The 15,106-nt window shown below is 47.1% G+C and overlaps 6 protein-coding genes across 6 annotated transcripts; 1 reads left to right on the top strand and 5 right to left on the bottom strand.

Annotated features, from left to right (window-relative positions):
• Positions 1 to 708: 708 nt before the first annotated feature.
• On the bottom strand, positions 709 to 2,061 carry FMAN_02123 (uncharacterized protein; the record flags this gene model as incomplete). The annotated part of the gene is made up of 2 exons (XM_041835439.1): positions 709 to 1,585; positions 1,643 to 2,061. 2 exons carry the CDS (start codon positions 2,059 to 2,061, stop codon positions 709 to 711), a joined length of 1,296 nt encoding a protein of 431 aa, XP_041685603.1.
• Positions 2,062 to 4,339: 2,278 nt separating this feature from the next.
• FMAN_02122 (uncharacterized protein) lies at positions 4,340 to 5,452 on the bottom strand (the record flags this gene model as incomplete). Its single annotated transcript, XM_041835438.1, has 1 exon — positions 4,340 to 5,452. The coding sequence occupies one exon, from the start codon at positions 5,450 to 5,452 to the stop codon at positions 4,340 to 4,342; it is 1,113 nt and encodes a 370-aa protein (XP_041685602.1).
• Positions 5,453 to 6,087: 635 nt separating this feature from the next.
• Positions 6,088 to 6,734, bottom strand: FMAN_02121 (uncharacterized protein; the record flags this gene model as incomplete). The annotated part of the gene is made up of 3 exons (XM_041835437.1): positions 6,088 to 6,220; positions 6,273 to 6,390; positions 6,440 to 6,734. The coding sequence occupies 3 exons, from the start codon at positions 6,732 to 6,734 to the stop codon at positions 6,088 to 6,090; spliced, it is 546 nt and encodes a 181-aa protein (XP_041685601.1).
• Positions 6,735 to 7,511: 777 nt separating this feature from the next.
• Positions 7,512 to 9,973, bottom strand: FMAN_02120 (uncharacterized protein; the record flags this gene model as incomplete). The annotated part of the gene is made up of 4 exons (XM_041835436.1): positions 7,512 to 7,878; positions 7,925 to 8,394; positions 8,445 to 9,723; positions 9,786 to 9,973. The coding sequence occupies 4 exons, from the start codon at positions 9,971 to 9,973 to the stop codon at positions 7,512 to 7,514; spliced, it is 2,304 nt and encodes a 767-aa protein (XP_041685600.1).
• A 684-nt stretch (positions 9,974 to 10,657) lies between these two features.
• On the bottom strand, positions 10,658 to 12,414 carry FMAN_02119 (uncharacterized protein; the record flags this gene model as incomplete). The annotated part of the gene is made up of 5 exons (XM_041835435.1): positions 10,658 to 11,006; positions 11,067 to 11,185; positions 11,241 to 11,366; positions 11,419 to 11,681; positions 11,730 to 12,414. 5 exons carry the CDS (start codon positions 12,412 to 12,414, stop codon positions 10,658 to 10,660), a joined length of 1,542 nt encoding a protein of 513 aa, XP_041685599.1.
• Positions 12,415 to 13,342: 928 nt separating this feature from the next.
• Positions 13,343 to 14,984, top strand: FMAN_02118 (uncharacterized protein; the record flags this gene model as incomplete). The annotated part of the gene is made up of 4 exons (XM_041835434.1): positions 13,343 to 13,357; positions 13,417 to 14,097; positions 14,152 to 14,899; positions 14,953 to 14,984. 4 exons carry the CDS (start codon positions 13,343 to 13,345, stop codon positions 14,982 to 14,984), a joined length of 1,476 nt encoding a protein of 491 aa, XP_041685598.1.
• Positions 14,985 to 15,106: the final 122 nt, after the last annotated feature.

Below are 15,106 nucleotides of genomic sequence, written 5' to 3'. Positions count from 1 at the left end.
TAGGGATAAATAGCCCTTATAAATGTCTAGATATATTATACTGTCTTACGAATAAAGATTTATAGATAAATAATTCAATAAGCTAATTCAGTATATATATTAATTGAGCAGCTAGTAAGAGAATATCCGTCTTGCAATTAAAATGTCCCAACCATACATCTTATGGTTATTATAACATGCTTATCAATGTAGATAAAATGTACAGATCCCTAATCGTTTTAGTCATTTAGCTACATGACAGTAATTAGATGGCACAATATTGATAGATCTAACTTAGGGCGAAACGCCCGAAGCCGTGCAGGTGTTTTAGCATGATCACTAGTTGTGTAAAGGCATTATACAATGAAGAGAAAGGTGGCATTTTCAGTAAGATGCCAAGTCTAGTAATGTGAGGACAACGTCTTAACTAAGGCCTGTGCCTCGCTTTCACTTAGCCGAATGGACATTATCAAGGACACACACAGTTGCCGCATCTTAGGCTCGATTTAGGACAAGCCGAGTTATACTTTTATACTACGCGAAGTTCAGGGTAAGTTTTAGGTAAAACAGGTTTTATTCAAGAAATATTGCCACAAATCATAAAACACTTGGCTTCAAGCCGACCTCAAGGGCTAGACTTCGAATAAGACCGGATCTCTTCATATGCCAGCAGCAAAGTCACGATTTCCAGTAGCTAAATTTAGACGCTAACACAGTACCCCAAGTTAATCAGGCTGTCGTAAAACGAGAAGATGGAGTCGACCTAACTTCAGGTTTCGGTGTTAGAGTGAAGCCTCTTCCGTTGAATGGTGTGCCTAGGGATTCCGTTGTGGTGTCTGGTTGGGCTGCTGGCGGAGAAGCATCTCTAGCTGGCTTCTTGCCTCCTGTTTGATGCAGACTGATTGTGGTGAAGTCTTGTGAAATTTGCTGAAGAGATTGTTCTTTAAAATGCCCTCCAGCTTGCTTGAGCCTCGAGCCGATGCCGTGGTTCTTTCCATTCAGTGGTTTACCATCTGTCGAGACCATAAATTGAATAGTATCGTCGCCTTCAGCATGGTTCTCGATATTACTGGTTTTTTCCTCCAGGTAGGTGTCGATGTTCGAGAAGAGGTCCAGGGAATGACGTAGGGCCTCGGCTTCGTCATTAAGATTATCAAGCAACAGTTTATTATCCGTTGGTACGGCGCCTGAGGAGCCAACACCTATTTGCTCAGACACTTTCTGCTGATGCCTCCTTAGTCGCTCTAGGGCAAATGTAATGTAGTCCTTACAGCCACCGAGCCCTTCGCTGACAAGCTTTTTCGAAGTTGGGTACGGATCCAGAAGGCTAGGCGTGTGTTCTTCTCCTGCAGCATATTGAAGCTGAATCTGATCAATATGCTGGGAAAGCTGAAGGCAAAGCTGGAGGCCCTTTTCGGTACTGATGCGCTCGTCTTCTATGTATTTAATCGTCGCTCCGTCTAGCTCAGGATTGGCAATGGTCCGGCAAGCGAGGGTATCAAGTTTCTCCTTCACATCTGCAAGATGCGCCTCTAAATCAATAGTTGTTGTCTCGATTAATTCTCTGCAAGATTGTATGCCTTCAACAGTAATGGTAGACGTGCGGCTGGGTAAGGCAGACAGATCAGTATCATGGATAAAATTAATAATTGCGGATACTTACAGGTTCGCAAAGCTGAGAGCGACGACGATGGTGGACTTATATCCAATAAGCTGCTGCCTAAAGCCTTCAATTCCATTGCCACCCCGATACGTGAGCTTGGCCCAATCCAGAAACCTTACTCGATCTTGACTGGACGGCGAACTGTAGGCTTTCAACTCCTGCGCAAATTCGTCACACGAACGACGGCATTGTTCTAGCGTTGTTTTGAGGGCTGAAAGGTCCACTTCAATGTCACCGCCGGGTGCCTGAGAGAGGTCTTGGAGCACCGTACTCAGCTCCGCTAACTCTGAAAGGAGTTCTCTGAGCTGGCGTGGGAGACGTTGAAAACTTTGTACGGCCTCTTGAACCTTGACGACAGATTGATGTGCAAAGGCGGCCAAGGTAAGAAGACCAGACACAAGGCCAATAACCTCAGCCATTGAACCGATATATTGTGAGTCGAATTGGTCTAATGTAACCAGTTGATTTTGTCACAGCTGTTAATGAAGGGTATGTATCGGCTTATTGAGCCAGAAAAGGCTGTCAAGTTGAGGTAGTAGAATATGCCAAGAGTCAAGGCCATCAACTCACGAACGGGATTGCCACGCGGCCTCGAGTCTGGCCAATAATTGAAGATGGACGGCCCTATGCAGACATACGGCCTTCATAAACTTCTCAAATCCTACGCTTAAACATGAAGCAGTTGTGAATCTGGCCAAGATACGTAACTTCGGATTTGGCAGAAATTGGGCGGCGCGGTATTTATAGACCTAAGACGAAATGCCTGAAGCCGTGTTAGCACAATAAGAGAAATGGCCTTTCCCATGAGATGCCAAGTTTCAGCCTAAGGCAGAAAACCGATCTAGCCCCGTTTCATCTACTCCAGCATAGCTAAGGCGCCTAGTCTATCCAATCAATAGCCAACAAGCTTGCTATATTTAGGTACATTGAAATGACGTGGCCTTTATGATCACTTGCACAATTGATTGTCTCTTTGCTAGCCTAAAAACATGGCAAGAAACAGGAGAACGAAATTGACGTCCAGGTGTATAACGAAGCCACCACATACACAGGACAACGGCATTCGTTCAATAACCGCCACGAGCCAGGAAGGCATGATCTTCCCCAAGATACGTGAAACAAGGAGAACCCTTGGATATTAAAGCTGTATTTCTCTCCTGGCGCTTAGATTAGGGATTGAGCTGCAGCCACTTAAAGTAAGGAACGAGCCGCTGAGCCAGGCCCACAGTGGCCGCTGCATGGCCCAACCTCCCTAACCTAGATATGATACTTAACAGGGCGCTTCGACATGCGTCTGATTCAAATTGTGTTCTACTTGACCCATTTAGACCCCTGTACTTGCAGGAGGTACCCAGTTGATGTGATTTGACCCTCCAAGTATTGGAGGACATTAGACATGTGTAGTGTATAAGCAAACGGCAAGACGGGGCTAGAACGGTGAAGAACCTTTACCAGAGCGCTAACAAGAACCAATCGCAAAAGTCAAACCAAGCGGGGATGAGGCGTTTCACCACAATGCTGCTTCACGATTTATTGGATCATCTCTCTTATAACATTCTTCTGCCTTTCGATTTATGTTTTAATCAGAAATCGACTGATGCTGTAACGGTCGGTCTACAGATTGCCGTTGTCTGAACTCAATGATGGCACATTTACCAATACGCAGGGAGACAGAAAGCAGATTGCTGTTTGGGAGCTCCCTCCACCGGACTTCTATGTAGTTAGAAACGTCATCATTTTGCGACCAAAATTCGACTCTGTTCTGCAATCGAGATCAAAGTCATAGCAGCAAAGACATAAATACACCTGCACAAAAGCTCGATATAATACAAATGTAACAGGAGTAATTTAGCAAGCTGCTGTTTTTCGAACTCTTAGTACATAAAAGGAAGATATATTTAAACAGATTAAAAAAAATTGGTACAAGAGCGCTGGTGAATCGTTCCATAGCAAAAATGTGGATGGGAATTATCCATGAAAGGCCGAATGGGCTCAGATATTCACTCGATCTCTTCATCAGTATCAAATATGAACCCCCCTCCACGGCCACTTTCTTTAAATTTGATCAGGCAAGGTAGCGACCAACACGGCAAATCTTCATGAAAAGGTCTATAAGAAGTGAACGCGTCTGCCAATCTTCTCTCAAATTATTCGTCTCCCAAAATATCATTGCACTATCTTCAGAGTTATTCAAATAAGGTGTGTGTGCTGCCTAGATCAATCCCAGGGAGACTAATCAGGATAGATCGATCCATTCGCATTCACACCAGCTATTTCCTATACTACTACAGTACATATATCAAGTTCCACAGGTTCGTATGGCATGTACCCCATCGATGTACCCGCTAATACCTTAGCCAAAGGAGCGTTCACCATGTGCACTTGGCTTATGATCAAATATACATGCGATTGCGTAAAACCCATGGAATTCGTGCAATGCGAATACGCCATTGCTTCTGGGCAAAATATCAAGTGCAAGCCCATTTCGAAGCAGCTTGGCAAGTTTTCTACAAACTATTGCCCTGGCCACTTGGTGTATCCCGATGCCGCGAGGAAGTACTTCTCGGACGCACCACCAGAATGAGACACCTACTGTAGCTAGTCGTGTCTTGGTGGACTAGGATAGCTGGAACCCTATGGCATATTGAGAAATTAGAATAGAACTCTTTTTGTGGACATTGCCCTCCGGGTTTTCAATTATCTTGGTAATCCGTCTCGATCTAACGTGCTGAAATAACCCTTACGGCGAGTGAATTCTGGTTCCGCCACACTCCTTGTTCCACCCTCACTCTCGTTAAATAAGGCTTTCGCTTCTATACAAGACTCAAAATGGGGCAGATAGCCGCTGGAAGAAAATACATCGTCCCGAGCTCGACTGACCACGGCAAGAGTCTCTAGGCGAATCTGACAGCCCTTACAGCTGACTCCATTTTCGACTTGGCCAGTAGTCGGATCGTACCACGGGTATGCAGTAGACGTCATAAAACGTTGGTTCTTCTGTTCGCTCCGCGCCTCTAAAGCCCGAGATGTGTCCGAAGTCAGGAGGCCCAGCTCTGACAGTCTCCGGGTAGCCTCCACTTCTGCTAACAGTAAGGCCGGACGTCTCGCCGGTCTTTCTTCCATAGAGTATATTCCAGGAACCGTTCTAAGGGTGTATCCAATGTTTGAACTCAAACGCTTGGCAGATAGCTTTGTAAGCTTTGATAGGGAGGACATGCTGATAACACGTAGCTCAGGAGCATTCTCAATGCATGCAAAGCAGCAACGAGAGGCAGTCGGCAGGTAAATAAAGCCGCCAAATCTTGTACAAAACGAGCATGTTTCAGTTGTTAAGGCACGATACATGTCCTCAAACGTAAAATAAGTCGCCAGTCGCGCACGCAACATGCCGCGAAAGCCTTCTATACCGTGTATGACAACAGCCTTGTATTCTTGAAGCTCACTTGCCAAGATCCGGGAGCGTCTGTTGACATGGCGAAATCGGAAATATGATGATAGATCAAGGTTGCGAAGTATGATGTTCAGTAGCTCATTCGGAAGAATATCAAGTGCCCCTAATTTCACAGTGGGCGTCGTAGTGAAAAGCTTCTCTATAGATTCTTGAACAACCTGGGTTTCGTGGGGTCGTGATCGAATAAGTACAAGGTCAAAGTCGCGTCGATGGTACGCGCAAACATCAAGAATAGTTGCAGCGTCGGTGCTTGCCATTATTGTTTTGACTGAGTTCGAGTTGGTGGGGAAACCTTTGATGGATTGATGGCCAAAAATCTCAATCTCGGGCCGAGGAATCATCCGAAGGATACCTCTCATGAACCATTTATACTTCGGTGTAGTGTCATACCCTATACCATACCGTTTAAGATTCCCGCGACGCTTTTGCGTGAGACCTTATGTATATGTCATGGTAAATTAGCTTGTTTTTGTTTGAACTGCCTGACGTTTCCCACGGACTGCTAAGTTCTCTTTGCCGATTTGAGCTCCCCGCTACAAGTCTCAACTGCAAACGACACATTGAGCTGACGTGCCACAATCAACACGCTCTCACACATCTCCAAGGCCGGCCAAAGAGTCATCATCTAGGTTTTCCTCTATCAGCCTTGTGCTGTAGTAATTGGTCAGACATCTTGGTATAATGTCTAAGTTGTTAGCCAGAAGTGTTATTTGCAGCTGAGACTTATGGCTGAGAGCTTAAAGCGGCCGAGAGAACTTAGCTTTAATCAACTGTTGGCTACAAATGTAAATAGTTTTGAGGTAGTGTCGCAAGTGTTAATTATCGATGAAACAATGAAATCGCTTAGTCCATTTATATTAAGATTTTACTATCGCGTTTCTCAAGAACTCAAGCATCCGGATCACAACTGAACTTGAGCTCACATTCGAGGCACGCACATTTGCGTGCAGGGAAGTCAAGCAAGTTCAACTCTTGTCGAAGGAAATTGGGATATTCAGCACCTCCAGCTGGTGATGTTCCTGGAATACTCCACAGTTCGAGGATCTTCTGGCAAAGAAACGTTAAGGTTGTAGTCGTAGGAGCTGCTCAACCCACGGTCATCACCTTTATCATCGCAGCCGGTATAACTTTTCATTCGGTTAGATCATTGCATCTGCGAAGGAGGAACCAAAAACTTACTGGTAGAACTGGCATGCACCACCAGTGTTGGTGGAGATCGAAGTGACATTGTGGTTGAATGCATCCGAGATTGAGGTTGGATCATCACCTTTCTTGGGGTCAAAGTCGAAGTAAGAGACTGCCGGTTGTTAGTATCACTCATGTTGAGAGAGTGGTGTATAACATACCGCACTTTCCGGGCTCAGAACCAAACGAGATGCACTCAGGTCTGAACCCAGCAGTGCTACACTGAAGGACAAAGATGTAACCATCTTCGAGGGTGAAGTCTCGGTTGGGATCTGGCTCATAAACCTTGGGTGCATCACGCTTGGTCTTGCCACCAGCGTAGACGAGTGTTCTACTATTTTCGAAGCCTTCTTTTGCAGCACTGTTCATGACCTTGCCAACAAGTTGGATGTTGGCAGCTTGGACACCAGTTACAGCTGCAGCCAGTAAGGTAAAGACGGTAGAGGTGTACTTCATATTGAATACTGGATTGCTTGTCGAGGTTGTACGGCAGTGGTATGAGCTAGACCAACTTTTTGGGGATTCATTACGCTTATTTATAGTCGAATGAGTCTTGGAAATACGGTAGACATGGCATGCCGAGCTGGAAAGTATCGTTCCATTCTCGATGGCAAGGTAGCAGTGAGCAAGCTTCTCAAATTCTCTCAAAGCATTACAGAGTATTCACCCATTAAGATTGACTTCACAGTCTCGTGCGCGTCTTTCGGATGCTTCGGGGAGGGCATTGTCCGCTCAGGCACTACAGGCATGAATAGATGATTTTTCGATGTCCTAACGCTTTGATGCTCGATGGTTTTTAGACCGCTGGACTGAAGAAGCACATGGCACGGATTTTTCTGACTCTCTCAACTAATTATGAGCATAAAATACCTTGAAGCCCTTTGAAACAAGAAACCGAAATCATTTGGAACCGGCTGAAGGTTCGATCGTTCATAAGGATCATCACTCAGCCGTTGCGGAGGTTGCATGAGAGTGCAACGTTGGTGCAGTCAAGAAAGTTTAATGACTTTGTGCAATCCAATATTCTTCCGGCAGTTGTGGTATCAGTTTAATGCCATCACAAAATTTCACCTCGTTCTCAAAGAACGGCATCGCATTCGTCTTCTGCCTGACACAAGATCTATTAGACTTTTACATGGTTGCGTTGACAGACACGAGACAGGTTTTTATGCAGCATCTAGCGGGGGTCTTGGCCGATCTTGGAGAAAACAGCTTCCCAAATAGTATTTACTATCAAAAGAACCCGAGAGCCGAGTCGTTGTCGTCCGCCCAGTCATACGGGACCGATATCCCGGCGTTCGTCATCGACTCGCACCATGTATTATAACCGTTGATTATTGAAGCTGCCTCGCTATCTCCTACACTCGGAACGAACGGGGCATTGTCACAGTATGTGCGGGCACCCTCTTCATTCAAGTGTGGCCAGCACAGCTTGAGAGTGATATCGCGACACTTGGAGCTATTGGGATTGAGCTCTGCCATGGCACCCATGATGGATAGGGACGCCTGGATCTGCGCGCGCCAGTCGGGTGCTAGTGCGTGATGAGGGTTCTGCCTTAGGCAGTGGACAGGAATTAGTGTAGCATGGAATAGGAAATACCTGTCGTTGTTAGTTGATGGTCAGCAGAGTTTTGGCTATGACTTACAGGATATAAAAGGCTGCGAGCCTTGAATGTGAGCGAGAAGTCCAGTACCCTTGGATATGAGTGATTGATTCTTTCGCGGCATCCAGACATCTAAACACAGCGAGGTTCTCGCTGCTCGTCAAGTTTTGCTGCGCGTTCTGTGCAGACGATCTTGCCCAGCGGACCAAGAATGGGCGATACATGACGATCCTGAGATTTCGGTAGCGCCACTCGGAAATACCCATGCCCAGCGCAAACTCGGAGTCTGGAGGAGGCACAGCAAGATAGTAGTACGGTACTTGGGCCAGCCAAGAGCCGATGCAGACATCATCAAGAGTTATAAGCTCCGTGGCGGATGGGAAGGGGCTGGTGATGAGACGGTTATAGACGGTCATGGTGCTGAGATGATAAGCCGACTGAACTCGGATATACGTGTACATCGTAATACCCTCCACTTCTGGTGGGCAGTGAGTGGAGTCCTGCGTGAGGTCCTGGAATGATAATGAGTAAGATGTTCATCGGTTTGTTCTTATCAACTTACCTTTTCGTGGATATTCAGAGGGAAGGCAGTCTCGACACCAGCCTGGGGCCAGTTCAGAGGTCTGCCATATGTAATAGTGGCGCCAACATCGAGCACACACAGACACCACCATATCCTACGTCGTGTCTCTGTCTGCAACGGAGAAAGGCTGTTCCCCTCCAGGTCCTTATGAAGTCCGAGACCAATGGCCAGTCGAATAGCTAAGCCACCATAATTAAAGCCAGTGTTGGGTTTGTTTCGCTTCTGCATATAGTTCGATGACAGACTAAAGGCTTGCACAAGGGTTAGATTTCCAACCTCGAGGTAGTTTGAAAACAGACTCTTTTGTGCAGCCTGGAAGATCGGTAAGTCTGTAGCATCGGCAACGTTACTGCTCGCAAATGATCCCAAGGCTGCGAGAATGTTTGCCAACGTGTTCCAGTGGCCTTTGTTGGCACATGGGAGAGTGCCTGCATACTGCGCTCGAAAAGTGGGCTCATGCACGATAGGAAACGTAGGATGATAGAAGACAAAGAAGGCGTCGATAAGGTTCTCAACAGCCACTCTGGTCAACATAGCTTGAGAACGGAACCATTGTGAATGATCCGAGTGTTGCTGAAATAGAGACTCAATCTCATGTAGTGCCACTTCGGCGTCAACTTCTTCTCCATCTGGGCGAGCAGATAGAATCTGACGCAAGAGAGCGGATCCAGAAGCGGCACCGTAATATCCTCTCTTTTGATCACCAATGGTTAGAGAAGCCATGCCGTCCATGATGGCTTGGGGGTTTCCATCAACATGGTTTGTTATAGACCAAGTCGCCGGATCATATGTTCCCCATGATGTCTCTTGCTCATTCCACTCAAAGTTGTCAGCTGGAGCTGGAGTGGCCTCGAAGGCGGTGTCTTGTGACGCAGTCCAAAGTCCAGGTGCTGCATCTAATTCACCGATAGGTGCCAGAAGCAGGGGATCCGTAGTGAATGTTCCTGCATTTCCAGTACCTGTCATATAAATATTTGAATCAGGCGTCTGATTCGGTAGCTGGAGGAGGCTGTCCACATTGCCCGGGGTCTGGGTTGTATTTGGCAAGCTGACTAACCCCGGCGTTGTTCCCAAGGTTAGTGCTGGTGTAGGTGCCGATTCAGGTGCAGTTGCTGGTGTCGCCGCTGGTACCGGTTGATTTTGAGTTACCAGTCCTTCTTTTGGGCCTTCTAGCATTTCAGCTATCTGGCCATCGGTGTAGTGGCGCCTCAAGACCGTTTCAGCCTTCTCAAGACGCTCCTCTAGCAGGGTGAGTTGTCTACGTCACTGTTAGTCCGACAGGTTCCCCAGTCAGTCACAGGCACGGCCCCATGTATGTACCTTCGGGTCAACCGGGTTCTACTGTGCTTGTCGTAGAGACAATGCCTTCTGTACTTTCGGCAGATTGAGCAGACGGGCATAACGCCATCGCATTTCACTTTGCGGCGTCGACATTCTCGGCAAGTTGTAGGCTCTTCTACAGTAGGGGTTTGTTGAGGAGGAGAGGGCTTGACTGAGTTTGGATCCATGATTCGTCCAGCCGTTGAGGATCGAAGGGCTAAAGTCTGTCTGAATACTTTAGAAGATGGGATGATGGTTAGAATTTGCGACGTCCGGTGGCTAGTAAACCCGTCGTCAGGAACCCTTGTCATCCCCGCAATTTAGCCCCGCAATTGTTACTTCGGCCCGATTTAAACGCGGGACCAGACTTTCGGATTGGGAAAGAGTAAGCTGACGGACGCGCCTGACCTTGAAGCAATGATGTTTGTTGATGATATCACTTCCCAGCAAATTATCTGGTATAAGTCACTAATATTAGAGTATAAATGATTACTTATATTTTCAGTTACGGATTGGACATTTAAATATTGTCTTTTTGCTGCTATTCTTTGGACCCCCACCAAACCATCCACGCTAGAGCACTTAAAAGCTAACCCCCACTACCGTGCGTCAACATTTGTGTAACATACTAGGTAGGTAAGCAAGCAAGCCACCTCAAATGATTGATCGTGTGACAGCTTTGAACGCTAGAGGTAGGAGGCAAACAGGGAAATGCAAGGTCAAATAAAATTTAAGTTTACGGCTTTGCCTATTCAGTTTATTTATTGGCTAAACAGCTACTTGGTCAATCATTGTCTCATTTGAGATTGCCTTTATTAGATGTACAGGCTTAGGGTAGTCCAAAATACTAACTACATGTGTTATCCCAGACCTTAGACAAGATAACGGAAGCCCTTTTGAACACGAAGAGCCTCATCAGCCTGAGCCTCCCGAGCCTTCTCGGCCTCATGGGCTTGTGTTTCCTCCCTCTCAAGCTCCTCAAGTCGCTTGTTCAACCTTGAAAGCATGATGCGAAGAACCAGAGCACCGGCGATGGTGCAGCCAAACATAGCCGTGACAATGCCGTAGCTCTTGCGGTAGCCATTTTCCTTGAGACCCCAAACGTAACTTCCAGCAATGTTACCAAGCTGAGCAAACGCGTTGATGAGGGCGATAGCCACGGCACGCTTGGCAGGGGGACGAGGGAATGTTGAGCTGATCCAAGAATAGAAGACGATGTATCTAAGTTTTGATGTTAGTTGGAACTTTTGATAAGCTGATGGTTCTAGAAGAGCGACATACCCAGCATAAGAAGATGTCTGGAGGAAGAGAGCAAGGTATCGAGCAGCAACGTTGAGTGTCGACATGCTGATGATGAATCCGACTAAGCCAATGCAGATAGGACCAACGATGTGCCAGAACTTTTAAAATGGTTAGTATGAAGAGCAAAGGAAACATGAGTCTATGAGAACATACCTTCTCCTGTGTTCTATCAGAACTCCAGGCAACGATAAGAGAAACGATGCATGCAAAGAGCCAAGGTGGCGAGCTCATGAGGAGAGTTGGTACGTAAGCAAAACCGAGGGTGCTGGTGAGAGATGGCTATAGAATATCAGTATTTAGAATCAATACGAGGGGTAGGAGAAAGTCTTACGAAGAAGGCGTTGAAAGACAGGCCCACAACATAGACGGCAAAAGTAAGCATCATGACATAGATCTTGCCATCCTTGAGGGCCATCATCAATCCGGCAACAGCTCCTTGGCCTTCAGCATCCTCATCAGCCTCACCAACATCCTCCATCATTCGGAGTTGAGCTACTGCAAGTTCCTCCTGAGAGAAACCGCGAGTGTTGCTGGGAAGATCGGGCAGGATGAAGACGGCCAAGATGGCAATGAACATGGTAATTGCACCCTCGACTAAATATTGTTAGCTATGTTCTTTCTTGGAACAGATGGAAAACTTACTCCAGAAGAGCCAGCGCCAGGAAGCGTGCCCGAGGACGCCATCCATCTCAGATAACACTCCCGCCGCAATAAGAGCTGAAAATGCATTGGAGATCAAGTTACCACAAAAGAGGACAGCATTTCTCTTTGTGAGTTCCCGGCGGGTATACCACTTGGAAAGGATAAGCAACGCTCCGGGTAGGAAAGCAGCTTCAGTGAAACCGAGGAAGAAACGGATAACAACCATTCCGGTAAAGTTATGGACGTTTCCTGAGAGAGTTGAAATCAGGCCCCAGAGAAGCATGATGGCACCGAGATATAATGAAGGTCGTTGGATCTTGTTGATGAACATGTTGGAAGGGACTTGCATAAGGATGTAACCAACATAGAGGATACTGAGACATGTGGCATACTCATTATCATCCAGCTTAAGGTCATCCTGCAAGCCCTTGAGGCGAGCAGCAGCGATGTTGTTTCGATCGAGATAGTTCATGATGTAAATCAGAACGAAGAGAGCGCAACGAGCATCGAGCTTTAGCTTGAGACGCTTCTCAACCCGAGCACGAGTTTCGGGATCCATTGTTCGGGCAAGGGCGAGACGATCGCTGTGAGGAACAAAACTCTCGAGGTTCTCCTTTGTCTCGAAGGAGGGCTTCTCAGCTCGAGCTGCACCGGTGGCAGTCGAGTTGGTGATCTCGTTGGTCATGATGGCGAGAAAAAACCACAAGGTCCTGATAAGATAAGAGGAGAAGAGGAGATAAAGTTGGATGGAACTCCAGATGAGTGATGATCCTCTGGGGTTTGGGGAATTAAACTATATCTGGGGTATGGGGAACGGATGAAAAGTATTTATGTCAATTCATAAGGTGCCTTCATCGGCCAACTCCATCCATCATGGAGTTTCAGCTTCACGCGAGCAATTCTCTAGTCTAACCCCATGTTCAACAGAACTTGGAGAAATTCGGAGACCACTTACCAATTCTAGACTAGCCGCGAAAAAAGTTAGCTATGGAGAAAGGCTGACTGTCAGCTACCAATCGGAACATGGGCCCTTTTGCTAGGATGGGGCTTTTAGTGCCGGTAGTTTGGCTTGTGCGCGGTCGACAGTCAGCCTGGCAGTGGGACACGATACGTAACCAGAGTCTTGGTAGGGGAGAGAAGTTCAATGAGGCTCTTTCTCCACGTACTTGTCGACCAAATGAACTTTCTCCACGCTACAGGTCTATCGCTCTCGATCCCCGTGGGGGTCTGCGGCTTCGAACGGCATGAAAATTCGGAGACTCCGCATGGCCGAGTCATGATCTAACGGGCACTATTCAAGTTGACTGTCGACCTCTTCGTGGGACGAACGTTCTTTATTATCGTTCATAGTTCGAAGTTTCCATGATTTTGAGGATCATATGCGCCTTTTAGATAGTTGACTGTCGACCTTATCATGTGAAACTTGAGGCAGTGCAGCATCATGGCTCACATCAGCTTGATTATTCCAGGTGATTCTTGAAAAATTCTCGTGTATTTAAATCGTCGGTTGGACGTGCTATGAAATGTAGATAATTTCGTATCCTCAACGGACAAGCCTCCTGATTTAATCACTTCGTCTTAACCAACTACATATTCTGACATCAACAGCCAAAATGGAGATTACCAAAGTAATTACCCCAGACCAACACTACCCGTCTGCAATGTCACTAATGCATGCATCCACTAGGTCGGTATCATTGGAGCTGGCACCATGGGGGGTGCCGTCTCCCTCCTTTTCGCAGAAAAGGGGCTCGACGTGTCCATAGTTGATACATCACGAGCAAGTCTCGATAAGGTCGCGAAGAACGCGGAGGCCGCTGGACTATCGAAACGAATCCACATCTGCGAGGACTACGATGCCCTCTGTCAAGGACTCGGGTCTCCCAAGGTCTTTATCTTCAGCTTACCGAATGGCCGTCCTGGCGATAGTGTCGTCGCCCAACTCAAATCACGTGTCTCAAAAGGCGACATCCTTATTGACGCTTCGAACGAAAACTACGAACGCACACAAGCGAGACAAGAGATTCTTCGTCCTCTTGGTGTTGCATATATCGGACTTGGCATCTCAGGTGGTAGCTTTGGGGCTAGATATGGCCCATCGCTTATGCCTGGTGGTGAGAAATGGGCTGTTGAGCAAGTTCTTCCCCTTCTCTCTAGGATCGCGGCCAAGGATGATCAAGGACGTCCCTGTGTAACCAATATTGGCACTGGTGGGAGTGGTCACTTTGTGAAGATGATCCATAATGGCATTGAGCATGGAGTCATGTCCAGTCTCTGCGAAGCATGGGAGATTATGGACAAGTGCTTGAAGATGACTGGTGATGAGATTGGCGACGTGTTTGACTCTTGGTGTGAGAAGGGAGAACTGGTAAGTGCTTTACATGCTGACTATCTCCAAGCTTGCTAACCATTCATGATTCAGAAAGGCAACTTCCTCGTATCGATCAGCGGTCCTATCTGCAGAACCCGAAGTCCTGTCGACGGCGGCTCTCTATTGCACCAGATCAGAGATGCCGTCGTCCAAGATGCCAACGACTCCGAAGGCACCGGAGTTTGGGCCAACATCGAAGCTGTCGCCTCTCATGTCCCGGCACCGAGTCTGACCGCCGCCCACTACCTACGACTTGCCTCAGCCGAAGTCGAGCAAAGAAGCGCCGTCAAAGCCTCCATCGGGACCGTCTCTCCACAACCCTTCACAGTTGCGCCCGAGAAGCGAGCCTATATTCTTGAACAACTACGACAAGCTGTTTATGTCACAAGTCTGGCGTGCTTCATCCAGGGATTCGATGTCATGGAACGCAAAAACCGACAAGAAGGTTGGGGTGTTGACATGACACGCGTCTTGAATATCTGGAGAGCTGGCTGCATCATCAAGTCTGATTACATCTTTGACATCCTCGACCTTGCATATGCTGAGGGCTCTGACGTGCATCCCCTGTGTAGACCTGGAGTGCCGAACGAGATCACGAAATCTTGGCCTTCGCTCAAAGCCATTGTGCTTGAAGGTCTGAAGGCTGATGCCCACTTACCTTGCTTGAGTGCCACTTTGGAATATCTCAAGTACATCGGAGGTACTGACCTTCCAACTTGCTTCTCGGAAGCACAGCTGGATAGCTTTGGTGCTCATGGATTTGATCTCAAGTCAGAGCCTATTAGACATCTCTTGAAGGGTGAGTTACGCTTTCTCACAGAATCAGGATAAAAGCTAACATAATCTTACTAGGAAACCACCACGAGACATGGTCCGGTGCTTAGATGATTGTGACATGACCCAAGTTCAACAGCCTTCTCAAAGAAGATGGCTACCTTAGTCGCCTATTTCTTATCCATTTTATGCTGTGAATCAGAACCTGTACCTAACAGTGAGCATAAAAATA

The sequence above is a fragment of the Fusarium mangiferae genome (genome assembly GCF_900044065.1).
Source record: "Fusarium mangiferae strain MRC7560 genome assembly, contig: FMAN_scaffold010, whole genome shotgun sequence".
Classification (NCBI taxonomy): Eukaryota; Fungi; Ascomycota; class Sordariomycetes; order Hypocreales; family Nectriaceae; genus Fusarium; species Fusarium mangiferae.
Note: the sequence above shows the minus strand (reverse complement) of the source record. Positions and strands in the feature narration are given on the sequence as shown.